Genomic DNA, 24,319 nt, shown 5'->3' with positions numbered 1-24,319 from the left:
AGTCATATAGACTTACCAGCAGTAAATCTGTGACTCACCCACACTGCAGAGACACCATCTGTATAATTCCTGGTGGAAGATGTGTTTACCAGTCGCCTCGCAGGTCTTTTGATTCAGGATCTCACCGGAGTGGAGCAGATCGGCCGAGGGGAGGAGCGATGCTTTCAGTGTTTCTGTTTCTTTACAGGGAAACATAATGACATAGAATTAGCCTGCAGGCTTCCTATACCTGCCTGACAGAGCAAAGCTGCCTCATTAATCTGAGAGGAGGCAGAGAACAGACCGGCCCTTAATCTGTCGCATTGTTCCTCTGACAGGAAGAAGCCGAGTGTACATGAATAAAAGAGTGTTTTAGCAGGCTAATTACCATTTACCTCTTTGTGTGTGTGTGTGTGTGTGTGTGTGTGTGTGTGTGTGTGTGTGTGTGTGTGTGTGTAACACAATGTGTTATTATGAACAGGAAATGAGCATTTACGTGGACTGCGAGGATAAAGGACTTCCGGCTGCACTGAACATGAGGCGATGTGCAAATAGAGGCTAAAGCAGTGTTTTAATTAACCCACTGTCCTGTTAAGAGTAACTTTCTCTTTCTGTTTTCAGATAAAGCAGTCTGATCAGGAGGAGGACCTGTGATGCTGCAGTTCAGGTATGAAGGTGGCAAGCTGCCTGGCCTTATACGTTCCTTTGAAATGAACCTGCTTTGCTTTTCTTTGTTTTCTTTCATGTCTGTCTATCTAATGTTGGATGCTCAAATTAAACACAAACTGAAAATTGGGTTTGGGTTTGGAGGGCGTTGTGCTTTAATTTATGGCTGTAGACATAACTGAGCTTTCTGTGCATTTTTGAGCATCTTCATTGAAATTATTTGGGAAATAATATTAACTGTGAAGGATTACACCCTTACAGTTTATGAATACAGCTTGTTAACCACTTCAGGCTCAATAATGCTAATGCACTCAGTCCAAAAGTAATGTGTTCTGTAACAGCTGTCTTTTTATTAAGCAGGGCCAAACTTTCAAATAAAGGATCCAGCATTTGTACAAGTATTCCTCATGAGACTTAGTTTTGGACATTTGTTCCTATTCTTAGAGCTGCATCATGTCAAAGATAGAGGTTATCCATAATATTGGTCATCTCAGGTGCACAGCTCTAGCTGTGAGCACAGAAGCCCCGCCTACATACAGTTTAAACCTTCTGTTTCCAAGGAGCAGCCAATCTGAAGGAAGATGGGTTAAAAAAAAAAAAAAATCCTGCAGAGCTACTCTAATAGAGTCCATTAATAAAAATGTGCAAACCTACACTTTAATGTTAGGTCAATAAAGAATAAGTGCCATGTGTACATGTGCATATAAACATACAGATGTTTGCACTCACTGTGCATTAAGCCATGTTTCTAGAAGTTTTTATCAAGATTTGTTCACTGGCTTAGGAGGAGATAGGGGACGTACAAATATAAATACACTACGACCTTTATAGCATGAGATGGAGATGGAAATGAACAGAATATGTCCTCTTTAATAGGTTTTGGATAAAAATGGAGCTCAGAAGGAAGAGCAGTATGATGTAATAATAATATGATATGACATAACTTTAAATATTCTTTTATTGTAGAATCATTTAAACTATTTCCAGATCTGTCCTCTACCGTAACGTAGCACTTACTTTGCTGTGGAAGACTTCAACTAGCTCTTACATCAGTTGATTTTTGCAGTTAACGTGTGTTTGCTCTTTGTTTTTGCTAAAGCAACAAAGAATGCAAAAAGCGGACTGTTTCCTGTGTGGTTCTGAGTCTTTGTAAGTTTATCCAACTAAAGCCAATGACTGTTTGGTGGTAAAACACATGGAAACACATTCGGCAGTGGTCAGCAGTAATTGGAAGTTGGACATTTGCGCATTAAGTATCCAGCCCTATAATGAAGATAGATCTGCTTTCTCTTTCCTTTACTGCCCAATACCTACAGCACATAGTTAATGGACTATAAAAGATTATTGTAGACACGGTAATCTCACCCATCAGTTTGACAAATCTTATTTGTGAAGCCTCATGCTGACTTTTCTCACCATCTTAATTTTTCGAAACAAGACGGTGATGAGTGGAGCTGAGAAATTGAGGGACAGTTAACACTCAAAAAATAGCAACAAGAATAATAATAGTGGCCAAAATTAACATCATATTGTTTTTAGTAAGACTTCAAATCAAATATTACGACTGTAAACTCAACAGCAAAGTGTTTCACCAAGGTACAAATCCTGGGAACAGATCACACTTTTTCCTTGTACTTCTATGGAACAGCCATATTTTTGCAGCAAGAGGAGTCGCCCCCTGCTGGTCATTTAGATTTAAGTCACTTCATGATTAGTCATTTTGGTGGATAAGAAGGACACATAAACCTTATTGTAGTTTAAACCAAATCTTTAAAATCATCAGGCTCCACTGATATTGACCTTAAAGTGTATTTCATGCCAACTTATGAGTTTTTTTGCATGTTTTACTCTCTCTTTGTGTCCTTTGTGTCCATGTTCACTTCCTTCCAGAAGCAGACGCTCAGATCTGTAACAGCTGGGATGGACGAAGCTTCAAGACGACGCTGGCAACACGACCTGCATTTGGACTGACTCTCCTCCACCCCTGATTTTTGATTTTTTTCACATATCTTTGACATTTTTATTATGTTGCTATGGTGGCCCTGAGAGGCCAAACGAACTGCAACTTAAGAAAACACCAGCAATAAGAAAAACGCTGCAAAAGCAAACAAAACAAAACGGAAACAGGAAAAACAAAATATAAATAGGGAAAAGGAAACAGAAATAGGAAAAAAGCCAAGGGAAGTTTCTGGGGAGACAATAACCTAACGCAGTGGTTCCCAAACTTTTTTTTGCTGGATTTTTAGGCTAATAGTTAGGCTAACACACTTATCTCTCATCTTTTCTTTTGTCACAAAACCGATAGATCCTCAACTTCTTTTAAGTGTCTCCCAGTGCAATCTTAGCATATTTTGGTTCCTGCAACGGGTTATTGTCTCCCCAGAAACACTTCCCTTGTGCTTTTGGAAATCTGTTTTTTCCTATTTCCGTTGTGTCTTGTGTGCTTTTGCAGCGTTTTTTGCTAATTGATGGTTGTTTTCTTAAGTTGCAATCCGTTTGACCTCTCGGGGCCACCGTATGTTGCACTGCCGTCACCTATGTTTTCCATTCCAGTGATCCACATTCACATGTTGACACATTAGACAATATCTGAACATCATAGAAAAGTTTAATAAAACATACTGATGGTTCTGCAGCTAAATACCTCCTCACAGCAGATTATTTTATTTTGGCCTCTGGGCCAACACCTCTGCACCGCCAGAAAACACTGCATTAGTGGGCTACACAGGCAAGAGCAGACTCATGAGCCTGTTGGATTATTTCCTTAACGTTTGAGTCTGTTTCATCACCCTAACCTTGCTTCTCATGTCAGACTCATCACTGTTATTAAAGTCTGTGTGGGACCAGCTGGCGGCTCCTTATCGCACAGTTTATTTTCATCAGGCCTGTTTTCATTATGTGTAACCAGCTGTGTGACCACATAATGCTTCTGCGGTACAGGCTCAGTGAGCACGGCTTTATGACTTTCTGGGTAAATTTCACTGTTCAGTCCACTCAGGAAATCACTTATAAAGTTATATATAGGCCCAGACAATTTCCTGAAATGAGCATTAGCTCATTAGCTCCATGTAGTAGATACGAATAGGGAAATGTACTTTTTCTATGATCATGAGTGATAGTTGGTTTCATGTGCTTGTTTCAGTTTAGCTTGGGTTAACTGACAAATAAACTGACAAACAGTTTGAGTTCAGTTTATTTCATGGATTAGTTTGGCAGGTGTGGGTAGCAATATCCTTCACGTGAACTAAAACTGTTGGGTTCATGTTTGCTAAGATATCTAGCTGAATGAAAAAGTTAAGTTTAACTTACAGTCCTGGTAAAAAGAAAGCACAGCATCATTCCACAGCGAGAAAGTGGAAAACATTCAAGACAGCTGCCAGACTTCTCAGGAGGAAATATTCCAGCAAATTTACCCCAAAGTCAGATCAACTGAAAAAAAAAGACTGAACAAGTGAGTGTGACTACGAAGGGTTCCTAGGAGGCTACTTCTTCCCTCTAAAAACAACATGGCAGCATATGTTAAGTTTGCTTTGTTTCTTCATAATATACAGCAGCACATTTGGAGAAAACCAAACACAGCACATCAGCACAAACACCTTACATCAACTGTCAGCACAGTGGTGGAGGGACGATGATTTGGGAAGCTTGCAGTCACTGAGTCGACCATGAAATCCTCTGTACACCAAACTGCTCTAAAGTCACACATGCGGCCGTGTGTCCCGCAGCTAAAGCTTTGCCCAAACTGGGTCATGTAACTGGACGATGATCCCACACACAGCAGCAAATCGCCAACAGATTGGCTGAAGAAGCAAAAAAAAATCAAGGTGCTGCAGTGGCCCAAAGTCTAGACCTCATCTCAACTGAAACGCTGTGGTTGGTTTAAGAGAGCTGTGCATGAATGAATGCTGAAAACATGAATGAACAACAGCAGCGCTGTAAAGACAAGTTCCTCCACAATGACGTGAGACACGAGTCGCCCAGAAAACCATTGCTGCAACATTTTGCTCCTAAATTAGGTCCTAAAAGCAACTTAGTAGGGTACATACACTGCTTCTGCAGTTTGGCTTCAATTTTTATCAGTAAATAATGACACGGTGTAATATGTCATATGTTGGTGTTCATCTTAGGTTGTGTTTAAGTCATTTTAAGACCTGATAAGGACCAGATTGATACATGAAACCTAAGAAGTGACAGACACACCTACAGCTACAGAAACTGTACTTTTGATGCTAATAAGAATTTTTGAAAGACTCAACTGGTAATAGAAAAAAAATAGATGACCCTACTGAAAAGACATGCTACTGAACATTTGATGGCCCGTTTTTACAATTTGATACACCACTGCCAATTAAGACAGACCAGTTACACATAAAATATTCAATATATAACACATTACTGTTGTTCCCACTACAGTGTTGCTGGTTTCTGTTGTGGCTTTCATTTTATGAAATAATGTTTATTATTGGTTTAATGGCAAGCACAGACACCAAACAGTTGCTGAACCTTTTAAAAGGAACAACCGTCAGTGTAAATACGCTCTAAATATTTGTCAGTTTAAAAGGTGACACTTGAACACATTCATGTGTACAGTAGTAGCTCTTTATACTGAAACCTTATTTCAGACTTTAAAAACAAAGTGACACTAAATGTTTTAATAAGAAATCCAGTGAGTTTGGACGCAGACTCATTTTGGAAATCCTTGATTTGACGTCGCCGTAGCTTCTCCTGTCAGTGCTTTTGTGTTTGTTCAGTGCTGAATGTAACCTATTTAACTGTGAGTGTAATAAAGGTATTTTTCATAAACGAGGTGCATTTGGACCTGGTGTGATTCTTTTTTTATGAGTTTATGAATTTTATCTGTAGTAATTCAACATATCAAATCATTTGATATGTTGGAATGCTCTCCTTTGTTTTTAAGTTTACTGTATGGAAATTAGGTCTCCCCTTCAGAGAGCAGGTGAGTGGTCAGGTTTGGGTAGAGATCAGTATTACCATTTAGCCAGCTAAAATCAGAAACAGTTCAACATAGCTGGACAAAACCAGTTGCTCTCTGAATCTGATGCTGCTAATAAACAACCAGAGTACTTGAGGTCAAGTTTAAAAATGAGCTTCATGAAAAATCTTCAGAAAAACGAGGGTAACTGCATAAGTAGAGGCAGAAACATTAAGCGCCACCTACAGGAACTCTTAACAAAAGACAATCATTTTGAACTGCATCACATTAAAATAAAAACAACAAAAATCAAAGGTAAGCACCTCCCACATTTTATCCATAGGGAAAAATCCAAACCTTTGGCAGAGTTGGATGAAAGGATATACCATATACCGTATATCATTGGACGAGTCACTGCAGCAATTTAAAAAATGAATCCTTCATCCATGTTAGACACAAAGACAGGTCTGAAAGGTAAAACCATCATGGAAGTGGAATTTAAACCTGCATTCTTCTTCGTGTCCTGCAGGGGGAGACTGGTGGTTGTGAAAGGAGCTATGCTCGCTAGCTAGCAACTTGTCAGATTGGTGTTTCAAAACAAAAGAAGCAAAAGCTAGAGGTGGGCGGATTGATCCAAATGTCGATAGCATTAATGCCAATGCTGGTATTGGTATCGGGCTGAAACTAGTGCAAAAGGATCAATGAAACTGGGTCTGACAGGTTGCTAGCAGTGTTGCCAACTTAGCGACTTTGTTGCTATATTTAGCGAGTTTTCAGACCCCTTAGCTAAAAAAAGACGTGAAAGCGCGTATCGCTTTTACTCTCAACAAGCAGCGGGTGCTGTAACGCAGTCAGTTCTTTTACTCTTTTACTCTTATGCTGTTTTGTGGATCACAATTTTTAAAACTACTTATAAACACACACACACAAAGTAACTCCACCAGAGCGCCTATTTCGGGTCACTTTTACCGGTCCAAGCCCGGGTAAAGGAGCAGGTTTGGAATTGTGACATTAAAAAAACCAATAATTGCTAAAAGAAATTTAATTTGTAGTTCTAAATAAACTCTAAATGCATTTAGGACGTTTTTTACTCACTTTATGTCTCTTCCACGATGTTATTTCTCTCTCCAACAACATAGGTTACAATTAGATTAGCATGACCAATTATGCAAATTAGGTGATGACGTCGTTTAGCGACTTTTAGGACAACCAATAGCGATTTTCCTTACTGAGGAGTTGGCAACACTGGTTGCTAGCTAGCGAGCATATCCTGGACGATCGTAGCTCGTACTGAACTTAGAGGACAGTTTGAAAACACACAGAAAGTTGAAAGCTATGATTTGTTGTATTAACTTAAGATTATGGAGCGTAAAAGTCTCACAGTGATTTTGTGATCATTAAAATGTCTTTAGAATTTGCAAACTGATGATGAATCATCATTTCATACATGTAAATCATGACGCACTTCAAATTCAAATTCAAATTTTATTTGTCACGTACACAGTCATACACAGTACGATATGTAGTGAAATGCTTGGACAACTGCTCGTGACCTAAAGAGAACAAAAAAGGAAAAGGCTATGAATAAGATAGGAAATAAATATGAAAAATTAAAAAGGGTAAATTTAACTAGGAAGGAATAAAATATAAATTAAGGTTAAAAATGAAATAACTGTACAACACAAATTAGAATGAAGGGTAAATTTAACTGGGAAGAATAAGATAAAGATAAATATATAAATTAAAGTTGAAAATAAAATAACTGTACAACAAAATACACAATACACTTCATCCTCTAACATGATTTTCCTTTATAGGCTAAAAGAATTGATATCGGCATCGATATCGCCCTGTATGTGATTGGCATCTGATCGATACCAAAACCTGCAGCATTGAACAGCACTTGCAAAAGCCTGCTTTACATCCATCTTTTATGTTGCATGTGGGTAAACACTGTATTCAAACTTGTGAATTTACCCATGCCTCACCCAGTATCTGTTATTCCTAACCTGCCAGTAACAATAGCAACTAAAGCTTCTGCATTTAATCTCTGCCTGTGAACTAAAATGCTAGCTGGCAGTGGGGATTGTTCCAGTCTCTTCCAGTCAAATGGTATCAGAAGAAATCGTAGTCAGAGGTGCACAGTAGGGGATGTCTGACATTACAATGAGCCTAATCATGCAAAACAATCCCAGTGATTAAATGAATCACGTGTTGTTGACTGAAGGAAAGCTGCACTCTCTTGGCTGGTTTTAATGATTTATTAGAATCAGGACAACCTTTGAGACTGGGTCTGTTTAAAGTGCATGGTGGGTAGGTGTATGAGGGAGGAGTGTGTAGTGATACCACAGCTGGTTGGAGGAGTTTGGAATACTGAATGAACTGGTTGCAACAGAGGGGAGAGCTCTCACACAGGTAAGGCTTCTCCTATTATAGACTACAGCAATGAGGCCTGAGGTGTTTCTGTTTCACACTGATGCACTTCAGTGTTTTAAAGTGTCACCAGTGCATGTATGTGCTGCTCTTGTCTCCACTTAGAAGTGGTATGTGTCCTCTGGTCATCTTATAATGATATGTAAGCTTCATATGTGAACTCTTTAGGCTTATAATATTCTTTATTCCTATTTTGAAGCATATTTATCCTTAATTCCTCAAGAAAGTTTCCAATAATTGTTTGTGTTGAGACCTCTTGATATGGACTCAGTGTCTTAACACACAGAAGGTGTCACATGAAACTCATAGTCATTTTTGTTTACATTAAAGTGATCACTGAGGAAAATAAACATGAGATACATGGTCACATGACTGACAGGTAATATCATGACATCATAATCCTTGTCTTCTGAGTAGTTTATTAAACTTGGAGCACGGAGCTGTAATTTGCAGGTGTCAGACCAGAGTCTATAGCAAAATCTGTCCTTATGATCATTTGCTAAAATGGGACATATTGAGAAAGTGTAGGTGTGACACTCAAACGTTGGACTGCTACATTAAACACTCTGATGTCGAAGAGCTGAAGTGTAAATTCATTCTGAATCGCTGTAAATAAAGATGAGAATGTCACAGCTTCTCAAAAGTGAAGCTAAAGCATCTTCAGCTCCCTTTGGTGTCTGGCTGCAGTATAGAAAACGCTGCTTTGTGCTCCAGCCACACTATAAAAATAAGATGGGAGGATTGCTGGGTGATTGATTTCTTTTTTAAAAAGAATTTTGGTAATCACTGCACACGCAGAGGCTGACCGAGGTAACTGCTTCTGATCGCAAGCCGATTGTGCGCATTGCCTGGTGGGAGCCAACCTGTCTCTGAACAGAAATCTCTCTCGGACAGATCACTAAGTGCAGACTCACTGCTAACAATCCTGCTCTTTCACTCTGTGACCAGTTGCAAACTATTGCATAAGTGGTGGGCAGCGATCATGAAAGCACCTCTGGCTATTTTTTTAGAAGTTTTGAAGAGACAAAAAGGTTTTTATCCTTGTACTTTTATTAATCTAAAAAAACAAGACACAAACAGTTATGTTAGACAGAGGAGGATTCCTGATAGTTTCTTTTTTTAGTTAGCAGACATAATATCATTGACCATATTAATAAAGCTTAAGGTTATTGTTGCATTGCTCTTTTTTCTGTCCTATTTGGTGTCAAGAGGACTGTGATTGCTGTACATGGAGGTGTTAGATGTAGATGAGCATCAGATGACCACCATAGACTGGTATTAAGAGGGAAATCATTGTTTCTATATCTTCACTGGTCACAATTTGCTACTGGGTACTGGCTTGGATCCCCTTTTGCCTTCAGAACGGCCTCACAGATTGAACATTCTTCCATACGATGGTGTCATGACGTCAATTACTGTAACTAAAGGTCCCACATTTAAATCTGACCTGTCCCCTGCCATCCAGCAGATCATGGCGGAGTCCAGCCCTCTGACCACTCACGTGCTGAACGCTACCGACGGCGTCCCGGCAGCCAGGATGGCCCTCAGCCTGCACCGACTGGACTCCAAGCTGATGATCTGGGCCATGCTGAGTGTCGGGTAGGCTTTCATACATTCTTACACGTAGCTTAATCTCCGCTTAACGTGTTTATTATTCAAAGCCTGAAGCTGGATAAAATCAGAAACTGAAAAGGCCAGAAATGGGGGGGTGGGGGATTTCTTTTGACAACTAAAGAAATCAGGGAAGAGCTTTTCTTCCAGGTGAGCTGACGAAAACCTGCACATAGAACTAATTAATAATTTATTAATTATTAATTTTTAGGACAACAAACCAAGATGGCCGCTGCCCAGGACTCATGAACCAAGAAACTTTTACTCCTGGCATGTACAAGCTCCGCTTTGAGACGGGTTCATACTGGGAAGGCCTTGGTCAGCCCTCTTTCTACCCCTATGTGGAGGTGGGTCATGAGGTGTCACTATCCTATATCTGAAAGAAATAAACTGGTCTGATTTAGGTATATAGTAACGCACACATGTGAATAGATCCTTATAAGTGTCACGGGTAGGACAAGATGTAAAGACAACACATTTATTTGGGAACAGAAACAGTTTGGTAGCAGTTAGTTTGTTCACCACAAGGGGTCGCCAAATCTCCTAAAACACACAAATGTCATTATCAACAAATGAGCAACAGGAAAATTTAAATTTTAAAAACATTCTTACTTACTTATACTTACTTCAACAAAGTGTTTATAATAATGTCACAGCATTATTCACATCTTCATGTCCAATAAACACTGTGACATCAAAGACAGTGGGGTCTACAACAACCAATGTTTTTGTTGAAATCATTTTTGTATCAAACATTAAAAGGCATTTTTCATCTTGCTGTAATCATTTGTGTGTGCGTTTGTGTGTTTCCAGGTTGTGTTCACCATCAGTGAGCCGGAGCAGAGGTTTCACATCCCTCTACTGATGAGTCGCTTCTCCTACAGCACTTACAGAGGAAGCTGAAAGCTGCAGAGAGATGGATTTCTGCTGTTTTATAGATTCATGACTTAGGTTTCTCTTCTTTTATATTTTACTCAGGTGTTATTGTGTGCTACATTTGTTATTTGTTGAGTTTCACTTCATGAGTGTATTTACACCAATCAAAAACAACATTAAAACCTCCATTACAGTCTGCATTATAGGTCACTTGCCACTCTGTACAAATACCTGATGATTCTCTGCGGGTGTCCCTTCTTCTTATTGTGTGACATGAATGAATTTAATTTTTCTTTATCTTTAATATCTCTATGAATTATGTTTAAAGCAATAGTACACACACACTTGCTCTATTTATTATTATTCTTTAAGTGTTCCTTTAGTATAGTGAAAAGTCCATTTCTATTAGGCAATAATTTGAAATTATTTTAAAAGAAGGCAAACAAAACATTTGCTGGCTTTAGTTTTTTCTTTGTATTTGCTGATTTTCTTAAAATCAGTGGCTAAAGAGCAATATGTGTCCCTTTTTCTAATATTTAATATACCAAACAGTAACTTATTAACACTTTGAATAACAAGATCAATTAATAGTTAGTTGCACCTGAAACTTAACACTTTTTTCAAATCAACAGAAGCACAGCTTTTTGCTTAAAGTGACCAAATGTTTTATTTAGATTGATTTAAAATTAAAATATATATAATTTACTGAATGTTAAATTGAACAGAATTTTTATGTAACACAGTCTCGATCAAAAGTCTAAGACAACTTGAAAAATGGCAAATAAATCTTATTTTGCATGGCTGGCTCTTAACAAGGTTCCAAGTAGAGCTTCAACATGCAATAAGAAGAAATGGGAGAGAGACCAAACATTTTTTGAGCCTGCAATTTATTGAAAACAATGCTTAAACTGAAACAGGCTGTTTTACAGCTGATCAAGAGTTTAGGACCACACCACCAAAAAAACCCTGTAAACGGGTTCCAAACATGAACTCAGTAATAAGTAGCTCCACTGTTATTGTTGATCACTTCAATAATTCATTGCGGCATGGTTGTTGCAAGCATTTCCATGAGGTGATTGGGAACATTTTTCCAAGTGGTGATGACGGCCACACGAAGGGCATCTACTGTCTGGAACTGTTGTCCATTTTTGTGAAATTCCCTTGCCATCCTTCCCCAAAGGTTCTCAATTGGATTTAGATCAGGGGAACAAGCAGGATGGTCCAAAACAGTGATGTTATTCTCCTGGAAGTGTCCCTTGTTCTGCAGGCATTGTGTACTGGCGCATTGTCCTGTTGAAAAACTCAATCGTTACCACACAGTAGGGCTGCCACGATTTGTCGACTAGTCACGATTACGTCGACTATCAAAATCGTCGACGACTGATTTAATAGTCGACGCGTCGTTTGAAACTTTGTACGATCACAAAAGACGCAGGAATAAGTGGCAGGATTTAAGAGTGTAATAACGGACTGAAACAGAAGATGGCAGCATTGCATGTACAAGGATGTCAGCTACCGTTAAACCCCGAAGAAGAAGAAGAAGAAGAAGCAGCTGTGTCCCAGAATTCATATCGCGGCCCAGCGCAGTTTCCAACAATGGCGGCAGCTAGTTAGTTTTAATGTTACTCTTATTATTCTTTCTGGGTCACAAAATAAACGTTTAACATATTTTCAGGCGAGAATGTAGCTGTGTAAACCTCAAATATCTGCTCAGTTTATCAGGACACCACATATTTTCAAAAGCGCTCCGACGTTTTCGGAGACATCTGTTACCCACTAGCTCGTTAGCGAGCCGGGGGCTAGGCTCACTAGCGCCGTGAGAACACCGGACTCCCCGCAAATCGTTTTCAAACCCACCGCCGTCTTTCGCTACTCAGGTTAAATATATATGAGTCACTTAGATAACTTAAAATGTTATTGTTTGGCTTTTTTTTTAGTATTTTATTTGTTCCTGAGTAAATCAGTTTGTCTGAGATTAAAGTTATAGTTTTTACACAGATGGATAAACTTCAAGCAGACAGCTGATTATCAGAAGTGTGAGATGCTCCAGAATATACTCCAGTGTCCTGTTATATTTTAGATAGCAAGGAGTTTATTAAACTTCACCGAAACAATCTGCAAATTTCATTAAAATTTAATAAACTATCATCTTGTCTTTATTTTTAGTTAGCACAGACCTTAAACACTTAAAGCTGTAAGCTAATGATAGTTATATAAGAGCAGATGCTGCTGGTGCAATAAGCTGTAGTTTTACGTCTAATGGATGGTGATCTGATTAGTCGACTAATCGCAAAAATAATCGGTGACTAGTCGACTATCAAAATAATCGTTTGTGGCAGCCCTACCACACAGACGAGGGCCCTCAGTCATGAGGGATGGTCTCTGCAACATCTGGACATACCCAGCGGCCGTTTGACGCCCCTGCATCCCCTGAAGCTCCATTGTTCCACTGAAAGTAAAAGCACCCCAGACCACTATGGTGCCCCCTCCACCGCTGCGCGTAGAAAACATCTGCCATCAGGACCATCAAGGTTAAATTTTTTCTTATCAGTGAATAAAACTTTCTTCCACCTTTCAGTGTCCCATGCAAGAGAGCACCAAACGTGGCGTTCAAGGAGACGACACCTTTGAAGACATTTTTGTTTTTGAAGCCCTTCAGTCTCAGATGCTGTCTGGTGGTTATGGGGATGCAGTCAGCATCAGTAACGGCCTTAATTTGGATCGAGGATCTTCCACTGTCTTCATGGACAGCCAATTGGATCCTCCGGCTCAGTGCTGGTGAAATTTTGGGTCTTCCACTTGATTTTTTTTGTTCCATAACCCTCAGGATCATTTAAGAAATTGCAAATGACTGTCTTACTGCGTCCCACCTCAGCAGCTATAGCGCGCTGCAAAAGACCCCGCTTATGCAGTTCAACAAGCCGACCACATTCAAAAAGGGAACTTTTCTTTCTCCTTTGCCATCAGTCATGACTCATGACAGTGTGACTACCTGACACAAAATGACAATGAATCCACATTTTGGCTTTTTAAAGGCATGTGGTCCTAAACCTTTGATCGGGACTGTATTAAATAATGTCATGAGGAAAGAAGCGAAGTCATTGCATGTTTTGGTAACAGCACTCGAGCCAGGCTTTCTCTCTAAGCCAATAAGTGACATGCTGTGCTATGAGGACCTGTATGATGCCTGATTGTAATAAATTTATATTTAACACAAATAAATGTGATTTTGTTGAATAAATTCAAAATAGTAATATTGCTGTAGTACATTTGAAAATGAGGAATATGACTGTTTCATTATTGCTAAATATATTTCCTTCAGTAACAATTTCTGACAGGCATTTTATGGGAAGCCTCAAGGGCCTTTACATCATCCTCCGGTTGACATCTCACGCTGTTACTTAATAACACTTGCAGGCGTTACATGAAGGATCCCAGGGACAGAAGTAAGACCAACTAAATAAAAAAAGTTGTGTTTTGTGGCCTGAAAATCTGGGTACGCGGCACAGCGGGGATGTCTCGGCTACTGAGGCTTCTCTCGGCGGCCGCTCTGCCTTTCTGCCGTGCTGGAGGAGCCCGGGCCAGGCTGTCAGCTGTGACCGTAGGACAGCTCTTCAGAGCCGGATACAGAAACTCCACCGGCCCGGTAAGTGACGGAAAGTGTCTGCGAAAGAGTTTTTAAAATTATCATTTTTTTACAGAAATATAAAAATCCACCAGAAACTTAGTCAACGCAAGTTTCCTTTCTGTGTGTTTTAGAAATTTAATTAACTAAATAAACTCGAGGCACGAGTAGCTACTAGCGAGGACGACTGCCTGCCAAGTTTAGTTGAAACAATTGTTTAAAGTCTTTTTTTTTCTTTTTTTGCTTAAAAGCAAATTAGTTCAAGCGTTCATCGTGAAGTCATATTTATTTTATACTTGTACCTTTTTTGTTAGTCCCTGAGAAAATCCATTTCAGCAGCTAAACATCATATGAGCTCAATGTCTTCTAATTGGCCAACTTCAGCTCAATTGCCTTACTATGCAGGAGAGCGTAAAGAATAGAAAAGAAAAACTTCATGAGTTTAACATTTTATTCGCTCACGGGCACTTCATTCGGTACATCTTGCTCCCACTGGGTTAGACCTCCCGGGTGAGCTTAAGAAATTAGCATGAGATGGTTTGAGTTTCGTGACGTGGTGCATTTTCCTGCTTGGAAACAGCCGTGAGAAGATGAGTACACGGTGGTCATAAAGCGATGATATGGTCAGCAGCAATACTCAGGTAAAGTTGTTAAGTTGTAGTCAGTTGGTACCCAAAGTCTGCCAACAACATATTCTCCACTCTGTTACTCTACCAGCAGCCTGAGTCATTGATACAAGTGAGGATAGATCCAAGCTTTCATGTTGTTTGAATTAGATTCTGGCCCTACACTCTGAATGTCACAGCAGAAACCGTGGGTCATCGGGCCAGCCAACATTTTTGTATTCTTCTGTTATCCAGTTTTGGTGAGCCTGTGTGAATTAAATGGTCTGATTCTTATATACTTATTTCTACTCTCCTGGAGTACTCAAAGCAACTATATATACAACATGTCTCATTCACACAAGCACTTCTAAACTCAAGTGCAAACTAATAAACATTCACACACATTCACACTCTGATGAACGAATCTGAGGGCAACTTGGAGTTAGTATCTTTCCCAAGGGTATTTGGCAAGCAGACTGAAGCCAAGGATCGAACCACCAACCTTCCAATCAGAAGATGATCTGCTGTACCACTTAAGCCACCCCGTAAATCCCGAATTACAGCCCTATTGTTAGACGACAGGAGTGGCACCTGGTGGTCTTCTGTTGCTGCCGCTTCAACATGTTGTGCGTTCAGAGATGCCCTTCTGCATACTGAATGTTGGTTGTAAAAAGTGGTTATTTGAGTTACTGTTACATTTTCTCCCCAAGAACCAGGAATGTATTAGTTAGCTATAATATATATAATACAAATATATAGTATATGTCCTTGACTCATTCCCTAATGAGTCAAGGATGGACCCACTGAATGAATGTGACCTCCACTGATTAGAGGTTTATAGTTGCTAAAAGCCATTCTTCAGCAGGTTGTTGCTTGTAGATGGTGTCCAGTGTACCAGCGGTGACTGTGTGGTCTTTTTCAGAACATAACTCCGACTCCAGCTAACTTCCTGTCCTGTCGCAGATTCCAGTTAGCTCAGCGACGACTCTACGCCACAGAGCCCAAAGGTGGGATCTGCTTTTCTGTTTTTCTCAAACATCAATAACTATTTAAAAAAACTCACAAAGTTTGTTTCATTTGATATTATTGTGAATAGTTATTCACATTTTTTTTTTTTTTTATTACCAAGAATGTGAAAAACAAAACTAAATGGCTAAATACACCTGTGGTATAACGCATTTTAAATTAGACATTTCAAATGCTGATGTTCAATATGAGGAATCCGCTTCTCGAGACTCACGCAAACCTGTGTCAGCCCTGTGACAGGTTGATGACCTGTACAGGTGTACCCTGCCTCTTGCCTTATGACAGCTGGAATCAACTCCAGCACCCCCTGCTGGTCATTTTCCTTTGCAAGGCCAAAATGTGTTTGGTGGCCATCAGAATATTTTTATTTTTTTATTTTATTATGAAAAAACCCTAAAAATTTACCCGAGTAGCTTCCTCAACTTGAGCCAGTGAGCAGGATCCGGGATGGGGCTGTAACTTCAGATCAAATGCATGTCAAACTGAAATAAGTAATCCAGTTTACAAAAGAATATCCTGATATTTCATGGATAAAAACTGAGAAACTAGAAAAGGAACTGTAGCTAAAATGACATTTCTGAATTTCAGATGGAAAAAAAGGACCAACCGGAGGAGGAGGAGGGAAGAGAGGAGGAGGAGGAAAGGACTGGTGGAGGCGAATGCAGAAGGTATGTGGTAAACATTGAAAGAACCATTCAGTTTTTATTTTACAAAATAAGTGTAACAGAATTATGAATACAGCCTCAGTTTTCAATATATTTATTTTACGTAACGGGCGAGCAGCCCAACGCTGTTCTTACTCATCTCTTATTTCTTGCAGCTGACCAATTTTTCCTCAAATCAGCGTCATCCTTTCCTCTTTCATTAGCGTGTCATCGCATTAACAAATAATAACCTGCAGGTAACTTTCCTCCTGTGCCTGTGTTGGTCTGCAGGGCGACTTCCCCTGGGATGAGAAGGATTTCCGTTACGTGGCGATCACGGTGGCCGGACTGAGCTCGGCTCTGCTGTATTTCTACTTCAGAGACACTGGCAGAGAGATCAGCTGGAAGGACTTTGTCCACCGCTACCTGGGCAGAGGCAAGGTGAGGATGTTTGCTCCCAGACTGCAGGGATATTTAGTCCTGATTGTAGTGGTTGCTGACAGATGACATGGTACCAGTCAAAGTCACAGAGTGGCTCTAACCAGCCACCAACATGAAGGAAGCTGTTTTTACTCCCGTCCCTTTAACCAAGTGTTCACACAGTGCCCACAGATTGCAAAAATAGCAAAACACACAGAATGCTGTAATTACATTTCAGTAAACACTGGACCGTTCAATCCAAAGCAGAGTTTAAGTTAAGAGTCAAGTTGAATTTGGTGAACCCCTATTATCAGAGTGCATCTTTGTAAGGTGTCTCGGCGCTCAAACTCAAACATTGCCTCCAATCCTCTGTCTGTGTGATGAAATGAAAAGGTGGCTTAATATCAGAAATATTATAATTCTGATCATTTATCAGTACTGACAGTTGTGAGACTTGGAGGTGTAAGCATCACAGCAGATGCCTTTGTGACAAAGTAACTGAGAATAAAACACAGAAAAACAAGAAGGAGATTTTCCTGGCCTGGCTTTTTATAGCAGATGACCTTAAAAATATTCTGCAATTTTTGCATAATTTTAGTGTTGAACAGCAGAAATTAGGCTTTTTTGTCCGAGGTCATTTGAGTAAAAAAAAAAGCAAGAAAGACTGCGGCCGACAGCGCTGTAAACAACGGTAGACTGGTGGGTAATAAGTGTGCATGAATTGTGTTGTTTTTTTGTTTTTTTTCCTTCTCTTTATCGTGGTGGGAGCAAAACAGCAAAGTAAGAGTGAATTAATGATGACATTTATCAAATGTGAAGTGTAGTTTTGATCTTCTTTTGCTGCTGGTTCAGTGAATTTTGGTTGGAGAGAGACAAAACCTGCAGCTCAGAATCGAGCGCAAAGAAGACGTAAACACAAAGCGCGGACCCGACGCATCAGAATCAGTGAGCTGTCGGCTTTCAGCCACGACGGCATGTCCGTCTACGTGCCGTCGGGTGAGAAAGCCGAGAAAAAGAAAGCTGATTCTGATGCGTCGGGTCTGCTGTGTTTACGTCTTTGTGTGGAATCTGTTACCTGCTTTCATTTACTGTTTGGTAGTTGTTGAAATACTTTTGTGAGCTTTAACCTGAGTTTCTGGCAAAATACATTTATATTTAAAAGTCGATTCAGGATTTAATGAATCGATATCGCTTTATTCAAGCTACTCACCTCCCTCCATCTGCCTGTACTTTCAAACGTACACACGAAGGACCACAGTAATATCTGGACCATGGCCAATCAGACAGGTCCCGCCCCTGACTATCTCTGATTGGTTTAGACCACGATATGGGCATAATGTGTGTCTGTTGTTGACCACACTGAGACTTTCAGAGTTCTTTTTTTGGTTGCACCAGTGCGACCTAGGATTTTTTTTTTTCTTTTTTTTTTCTTTTTTTTTTTTTTTAGTCACACCATTGAAAAATGTGGTCACATTTGTGACCAAATTGGTCGCACTCTGGAGCCCTGTACTGATGTTTCTGCAGGTTAACAGTTTCATGCTCTTTCCAGGTGGATCGACTGGAGGTCGTCAACAAGCAGTACGTCAGAGTCATTCTGGTGCCGGGAGCCGACACTGATGCGGTAAGGCAAAGCAAACCAATTCTCAAACTGATTTTGAAATAGATTTTTATCCAGCTGTCACAACCCCTAGTGGCTCTTCAAAGTATTGCTTGTGGTCAGTTAATTTGTTTAATTAGCCAAATTCAGTTAAATTTCTTTACATGTTTACATTAAAAAAACTAAAAGTTTCTTGTTTAAGGATTTTTTTTTTTTTTTTTTAAAGGCACAATCTGGGTGTTATGTACGTTTAGAGAAATCCTGAAAGAGTTTGGGCAGCTAGTGAAGTTTAAAAAGTAAAACAAATGTAACCAGAGTAACCATTGACCACTAGTAGTCATGTGAAAACAACCATCAAATTCGCCCCATCATCCGACCGTCCAGTGTAGACCAAAGTGGAGATGTTTGGCACATTTGGAGAAAACTGAACAGAGCATATTCGCACAAAAGCCTCATACTAACTGACAGCACAGTGGAAAGGCTGATGATTTGGGCTTAAAGTGGAATCTTCAGATGTATAAAAAGTGTCACAGTGAGGTGCTGCTACATACAGTACAACTCAGTATTAATTACTCTGTCAGACATTCCCTGAGGTTTTTAACTCATTAAAAATGTCAAAGTTGCACAAAGACTATTTTTATTTTGCATAGATTAAAAACCCAAATGGCCTAGGAACAAGTAAGTCGCACAGTTCAGGCTACCTTTCTCTAGTTGAATGATGCATGATGTTTTTTGTCCCTCAGAGTTACGTCTGGTTCAACATCGGCAGCGTCGACACATTTGAGAGAAACCTCGAGACGGCAGTTCTGGAACTCGGAATGGAGTCAACGCACCGACCTGCTGTCGTCTACAGCTCTGAGAGTGATGGGTGGGTTTGGACACACAAACGCAGCATGCATTATGTCAGCCAGAGACTTTAATCAGGGGTAAAATCTTTATTAAAAAGGGCCTAACAACCTCAGTTTCTATAATAACATTTGTGAAAAAGTAGCTTTCCTAATGCTGCTTTTTCTTCCTTCAGCTCTTTCCTGTTGAGCATGATCCCGACCGTGCTGCTGATTGGCTTCCTGCTCTTCACGCTGCGGCGGGGACCAATGGGAGGAGGCGCTGGAGGTGGTAGGAATCCATTTAGCATGAGCGAGTCAACAGCCAAGATGATGAAGGACAACATCGAAGTGAAGTTCAAGGATGTGGCTGGTTGTGAGGAGGCCAAGCTGGAGATAATGGAGTTTGTGAACTTCCTGAAGAACCCGCAGCAGTACCAGGACCTCGGAGCTAAGATCCCCAAGGTAAAAATCCGAGCTTTGCAGACACGGACTTTTCATCTGGTGGAATTTTTGTGGTACTGCTGCCTTTTGCATCACGAGATTTACAGCATGTTTTGGAAAATATTTTGTTTGACATCCTCCCTGTGAAACTCCCACTATCGCCATATTTTCCTTGTTTATATCTGGTAGTATATAAACATGCATGAATTAGGTCTAGACAACTTAATATTTCCATGGCAGCCTTTATTTGATGGTTACAATAAAGTCGTTTTAACCTCTCGATACATCAAGTGTATTCAATAGATCTCCCACCCCTAGTTTCTGCGATACCAATAACTTTGACTGCATTTGATCATCTGTTTTATTTATGACTTTGCTTACAATCTTGTTTGTCTGCATTGCTTTGCTCAGATATGTGTAGAAATGCTTATGAAGAGTTTATTTCACATTGATGAGTCCCTGCTGCACATTTTATTAATAAAGCTTTTACTGTAGTCCATTTTTCAGAGTTTTGTTCCATTCTGAAGATAAAGTACTTTTATTTGAGCACATTATTAGTGTAAAAACACTGAGCTGTTTTCCCTGCTGTGTGTTGGAAATTCTGGACTCTTAACAGTTTTAATCCTGTTGTAGGATCCGAAAAGAAAAATCCAAAAACAAAACCTGAAATGAAATCAGTCATTATTCGTAAAGATACAGGCTAAAGACGAGGCATTTATAAATTAGTGCCGTTTTTTTGAGGGGCAGTTTGTCTTGGATGTGAACTTCTCTCAATCACTCTTAACTGATGCCGTTTTTATCTCAGGGAGCCGTGCTGTCCGGACCTCCTGGTACGGGAAAGACTCTGCTGGCCAAAGCTACAGCTGGAGAGGCCAACGTCCCCTTCATCACCGTCAACGGCTCCGAGTTCCTCGAGATGTTTGTGGGCGTCGGTCCGGCCCGAGTAAGTGAATGAACCCGGAGCAGATCCTGGAGCATCTGAGATGACTCTGTTCAGACACTGAATGTTTGACTGTTCTCTCTCCTCATGAAGGTGAGGGACATGTTTGCCATGGCGAGGAAGAATGCCCCCTGCATCCTCTTCATTGATGAGATCGACGCAGTGGGGAGGAAGAGAGGAGGGGGGAACTTTGGGGGTCAGAGTGAGCAGGAGAACACCCTGAACCAGCTGCTGGTGGAGATGGATGGTAGGCAAGCTGCATTTTTGAAGTGGAACATACTATCCCCCCCAGCCCCCCATTAGATTTAAGTGTCTTCATCTTTTTCTACAGGTTTTAACACCGCCACGAATGTGGTGGTCCTGGCTGGAACTAACAGACCGGACATCCTGGATCCTGCTCTGCTGAGGCCAGGACGCTTCGACAGACAGATCTACATAGGTAAGCAGAGTCTTTACTGCCTTACTGCAGTCTCCACATCTTAAAGTATTGGAAAGTGCCCAAATCATTCTCCCACTAACCACAGTGCTGCCAGTTGGTGTGAGGTGTTGATTTGCTCTTGGCATTCTCCGAACATGCCATTTAGAAACCTGATTAAGTGTAAACATGGCAGCGAAATGTACCTACGAGGGATATCTGGGTTTTCCAATGTGATCAGCCTGCTGGAGGACGCATGCGGTGCCCTGTAAAATCATGCTCATGTTGAAGCTCCGCAGAATAAGTTTTAGTTGGAATGCAGAGGAAGAATTCTCTCCTGTCTTCTGTCAGGTCCGCCGGACATCAAAGGCAGGGCGTCCATCTTTAAAGTCCACCTGCGACCAATCAAACTGGATTCCAATCTGGACAAAGACGGTCTTTCAAGGAAGATGGCAGCTTCCACACCGGGATTCACTGGTTTGTAACAGTTGGATCGAATAACAACAATGTAACGGCACTATCGCAAAAATGTTCTTTTATTTTGAATCATTATATTTGATGACTGTTTTTTCCCGTTTGAATGAATCAGGAGCTGACATCGCTAGTGTCTGCAACGAAGCAGCTCTGATCGCAGCCAGACACCTGAACCCATCCGTCAACAGCAAACACTTTGAACAAGCCATCGACCGGGTCATTGGAGGTGAGTGTGACATCACCTAGTACGTGACGGCTGTGTACGGTTGTTTCTTGTAATGGTCTTTGTGTGGTAAACGGGACAGTTTGTATCTGACGTCCTTACAGTCTGACTCCCGGGTTGTTTGCTTTCAGGTCTGGAGAAGAAGACTCAAGTCCTGCAGCCCACAGAAAAGAAGACCGTCGCCTATCACGAGGCCGGTCACGCCATCGTCGGGTGGTTCCTGCAGCACGCTGACCCTCTGCTCAAGGTAGGAGCTCTGTGCGTGCTTGGGCTGTGTCGTTTCTGTTATGACTCCAGCTGCTCTGTAAATCTCCACCAGTTACAGGTGTAGATGGAAGCTGTGGGTTAACCACACATGGTTTGTATCCAGGTGTCGATCATCCCGCGGGGGAAGGGTCTGGGTTACGCTCAGTACCTGCCTAGGGAACAGTACCTGTACACCAAAGAGCAGCTGTTCGACAGGATGTGCATGATGCTGGGAGGGCGTGTGGCTGAGCAGGTTTTCTTCGGACGGATCACCACCGGAGCTCAGGACGACCTGAAGAAGGTCACGCAGTCTGCCTACGCTCAGGTACGCACATGTGACTAAAAACACACTCCCTGTTTGATTCCCACCAGCAGAAGAGTGCTGTTTGTGCCGTAACGCATCGCTCTGCACCCTGATTTGCAGGTGGTGCAGTTTGGGATGAGCGAGAAGGTGGGACAGGTGTCGTTTGACCTCCCCCGACAGGGCGAGGTAGTCATGGAGAAGCCGTACAGTGAGGCGACAGCAGAGATCATTGACGAGGAGGTCAGAGAGCTGATAAATCGAGCGTACGAGCGCACCCTGCAGCTCATCCAGGACAAGAAGGACCTGGTGGAGCTGGTGAGACTGTCTAATATGCAAAAACACAACCTCAGATAAACGCAGAGTATTCTTTCCATGATTCATAGTTCAAGTAAGGATGAACTGAAGCCCAGATGTGGGGCTTCAGTTCATCCTCTGTCTGAAACAAACCAGTTAAGCTCCACCTCTGCTGTGATCCTCAGGTGGGGAAGCGCCTGCTAGAAAGGGAGGTGTTGAACAAGGCTGACATGCTGGAGCTGCTGGGCCCTCGGCCGTTTGAGGAGAAGTCAACGTATGAGGAGTTTGTGGAGGGGACCGGGAGCTTCGAGGAGGACACGAGCCTGCCGCAGGGCCTCCGAGACTGGAACCAGGAGAGAGGAGGGGAGGCGGAAGACAAAAATTCAACTCAGGACAAACGGCAGGCCATCTAGAGTCCAAAAAACACCCAACACGTACCAGCTGCAAAATAAAAAAAAAAAAGGTCTGACAGAGTCTGGGAGGTCTGGGGGAGGTACTGGGTTTAGGAGGAGCACGTGGCCATTCACCCCGATTTGTTCTACCTTCAAGAAACTTTCTCTAGTTTAACACGTTTAAGATAAGGTGAAATTAACATGTTCATGAACTTAAACATAAAAATACAAGATTTCACCAGGTGATTTCACAGATTTCAATAAAATTGTGCTTTTTATTCAGTCAACTTTAACTTTACTTGTCCGTCCTGCAGAGGATCCATACCGCACAATCTGAGACAGCTGCACTGCTCGTTAGTGCTCTGTATAACTAATATGAAGGTTGGTGGTTATAATTTCCTACTACTTGTTAAAAATTGTATTTTAATATATAACTGTATTGATATTCTGCTCTGGCATCACGTCCACGCGGATTTGATTTTAATTAGATGCTAAAATAAAGTAAGGAAGTGGGCAAACGGGCAATGTTGGGAGCACCTCAGATACCTCCTCCTCAGATCCACCAGTCTCTGGTCAGCCTCTGCTTGTAGAATTTGTCCAGAGGTTCCTTCTTTCCAACATCTGGGCAGGAATTTGCTCCAGAATGCCTTTAAGACTCAAACAGGAGTCTAGAATGTACACGATGCGCATTTAAACAGTGCATACAGACTGACTCTTCCTTTATTTATTCTTCTAAAGGGGAGACCCCTTCCTGACCGATGCCTTGCTGATAATGAGGATTATTTTCTGTGTCCAGACTAAAAACACTGGATCGTTTTTAAACTTTTCTTTTTGTGGACAGCAGTTACTCTTCATACTGACACGAAGAGTCGTCGGACCGAAACACCTCAGCAGCATCCGTCACTTCGGATTTCTTTTTGTACAAACGTTTTGATCATATTGATTTTTGTGTGATGTTAACAGAAAATAAAAAATGGAACATTTCGTGTAAGTTATGCTGATTTAAAGTAAAAATCCCCCTAAAATACTGAAACACAGACCGTCAGTGATGGCTGCAGGCGTCGCATTTCAGCCCCAACGCGAGCCGTTCCCCTCAGAGTTAAAGGCTCGTCTTATTTTATGTTTTAAATTTTCATCGGCAGCATCCCTGAAGGGACTGAAACTAATTAAGCTTATCTCGCTAACGAATACGTTGAAGCCTGTTATCATCCAAATGAGACGAGCGCCTCCTGGAAGTCTCCCAGCACAGGAGATAGATACTTCATGTCCTGATTTGTGTAAACTGATTTTTCATTTTTAAGATGGATTTTCAGGTTATTAATAAGCTTTATATTGGAAGATGGAGCCC

General features: G+C 41.1%; 3 protein-coding genes across 6 annotated transcripts in view; all 3 read left to right on the top strand.

The window, feature by feature from the left end:
• Positions 1–6,314, top strand: part of LOC308391641 (RNA-binding Raly-like protein) — a 75,481-nt gene extending 69,167 nt beyond the window's left edge. For 2 of the 3 annotated variants that reach the window (XM_080874299.1, XM_080874297.1), the window contains 2 exons: positions 601–646; positions 2,536–6,314. In XM_080874299.1, the coding sequence (XP_080730425.1) occupies positions 601–633 (33 nt within the window). In that variant the 3' untranslated portion in view covers positions 634–646; positions 2,536–6,314. The remainder of the gene's footprint in view (positions 1–600; positions 647–2,535) is intronic. The other variant, XM_080874298.1, reaches the window with a different exon arrangement.
• Positions 6,315–7,882: 1,568 nt separating this feature from the next.
• On the top strand, positions 7,883–10,692 carry LOC308392101 (5-hydroxyisourate hydrolase-like). 2 transcript variants are annotated; one of them, XM_080874970.1, is made up of 4 exons: positions 7,883–7,993; positions 9,477–9,610; positions 9,834–9,969; positions 10,436–10,692. In XM_080874970.1, the coding sequence occupies exons 2-4, from the start codon at positions 9,483–9,485 to the stop codon at positions 10,523–10,525; spliced, it is 354 nt and encodes a 117-aa protein (XP_080731096.1). In that variant the 5' UTR covers positions 7,883–7,993; positions 9,477–9,482; the 3' UTR covers positions 10,526–10,692. The 2 variants fall into 2 exon arrangements, with proteins under 2 accessions (XP_080731096.1, XP_080731097.1); XM_080874971.1 differs by having other exon boundaries at positions 7,904–7,993; positions 9,480–9,610.
• A 3,181-nt stretch (positions 10,693–13,873) lies between these two features.
• On the top strand, positions 13,874–23,352 carry afg3l1 (AFG3-like AAA ATPase 1). Its single transcript, XM_080875885.1, has 16 exons — positions 13,874–14,144; positions 15,651–15,735; positions 16,343–16,422; positions 16,690–16,839; positions 18,368–18,439; positions 19,159–19,283; positions 19,437–19,704; positions 20,489–20,626; positions 20,717–20,870; positions 20,955–21,062; positions 21,390–21,515; positions 21,628–21,738; positions 21,867–21,982; positions 22,106–22,306; positions 22,406–22,600; positions 22,765–23,352. The coding sequence occupies exons 1-16, from the start codon at positions 14,013–14,015 to the stop codon at positions 22,990–22,992; spliced, it is 2,289 nt and encodes a 762-aa protein (XP_080732011.1). The 5' UTR covers positions 13,874–14,012; the 3' UTR covers positions 22,993–23,352.
• Positions 23,353–24,319: the final 967 nt, after the last annotated feature.

The sequence above is a fragment of the Rhamphochromis sp. 'chilingali' genome, assembly GCF_963969265.1.
Source record: "Rhamphochromis sp. 'chilingali' genome assembly, chromosome: 2".
Taxonomy (NCBI): domain Eukaryota; kingdom Metazoa; phylum Chordata; class Actinopteri; order Cichliformes; family Cichlidae; genus Rhamphochromis; species Rhamphochromis sp. 'chilingali'.
This window is presented reverse-complemented; position numbering and strand designations above follow the sequence as displayed.

Excerpts from the sequence above, each read along its gene's own strand:
- afg3l1 (XM_080875885.1), top strand. The coding sequence starts at position 14,013 with ATGTCTCGGCTACTGAGGCTTCTCTCGGCGGCCGCTCTGCCTTTCTGC. Across the intron at positions 18,440-19,158 it reads CGGGAGCCGACACTGATGCG|AGTTACGTCTGGTTCAACAT; the intron begins GTAAGGCAAAGC and ends TTTGTCCCTCAG. Across the intron at positions 19,284-19,436 it reads TACAGCTCTGAGAGTGATGG|CTCTTTCCTGTTGAGCATGA; the intron begins GTGGGTTTGGAC and ends TTCTTCCTTCAG.
- LOC308392101 (XM_080874970.1), top strand. The coding sequence starts at position 9,483 with ATGGCGGAGTCCAGCCCTCTGACCACTCACGTGCTGAACGCTACCGAC. Across the intron at positions 9,611-9,833 it reads TGGGCCATGCTGAGTGTCGG|GACAACAAACCAAGATGGCC; the intron begins GTAGGCTTTCAT and ends ATTAATTTTTAG. Across the intron at positions 9,970-10,435 it reads CTTTCTACCCCTATGTGGAG|GTTGTGTTCACCATCAGTGA; the intron begins GTGGGTCATGAG and ends GTGTGTTTCCAG.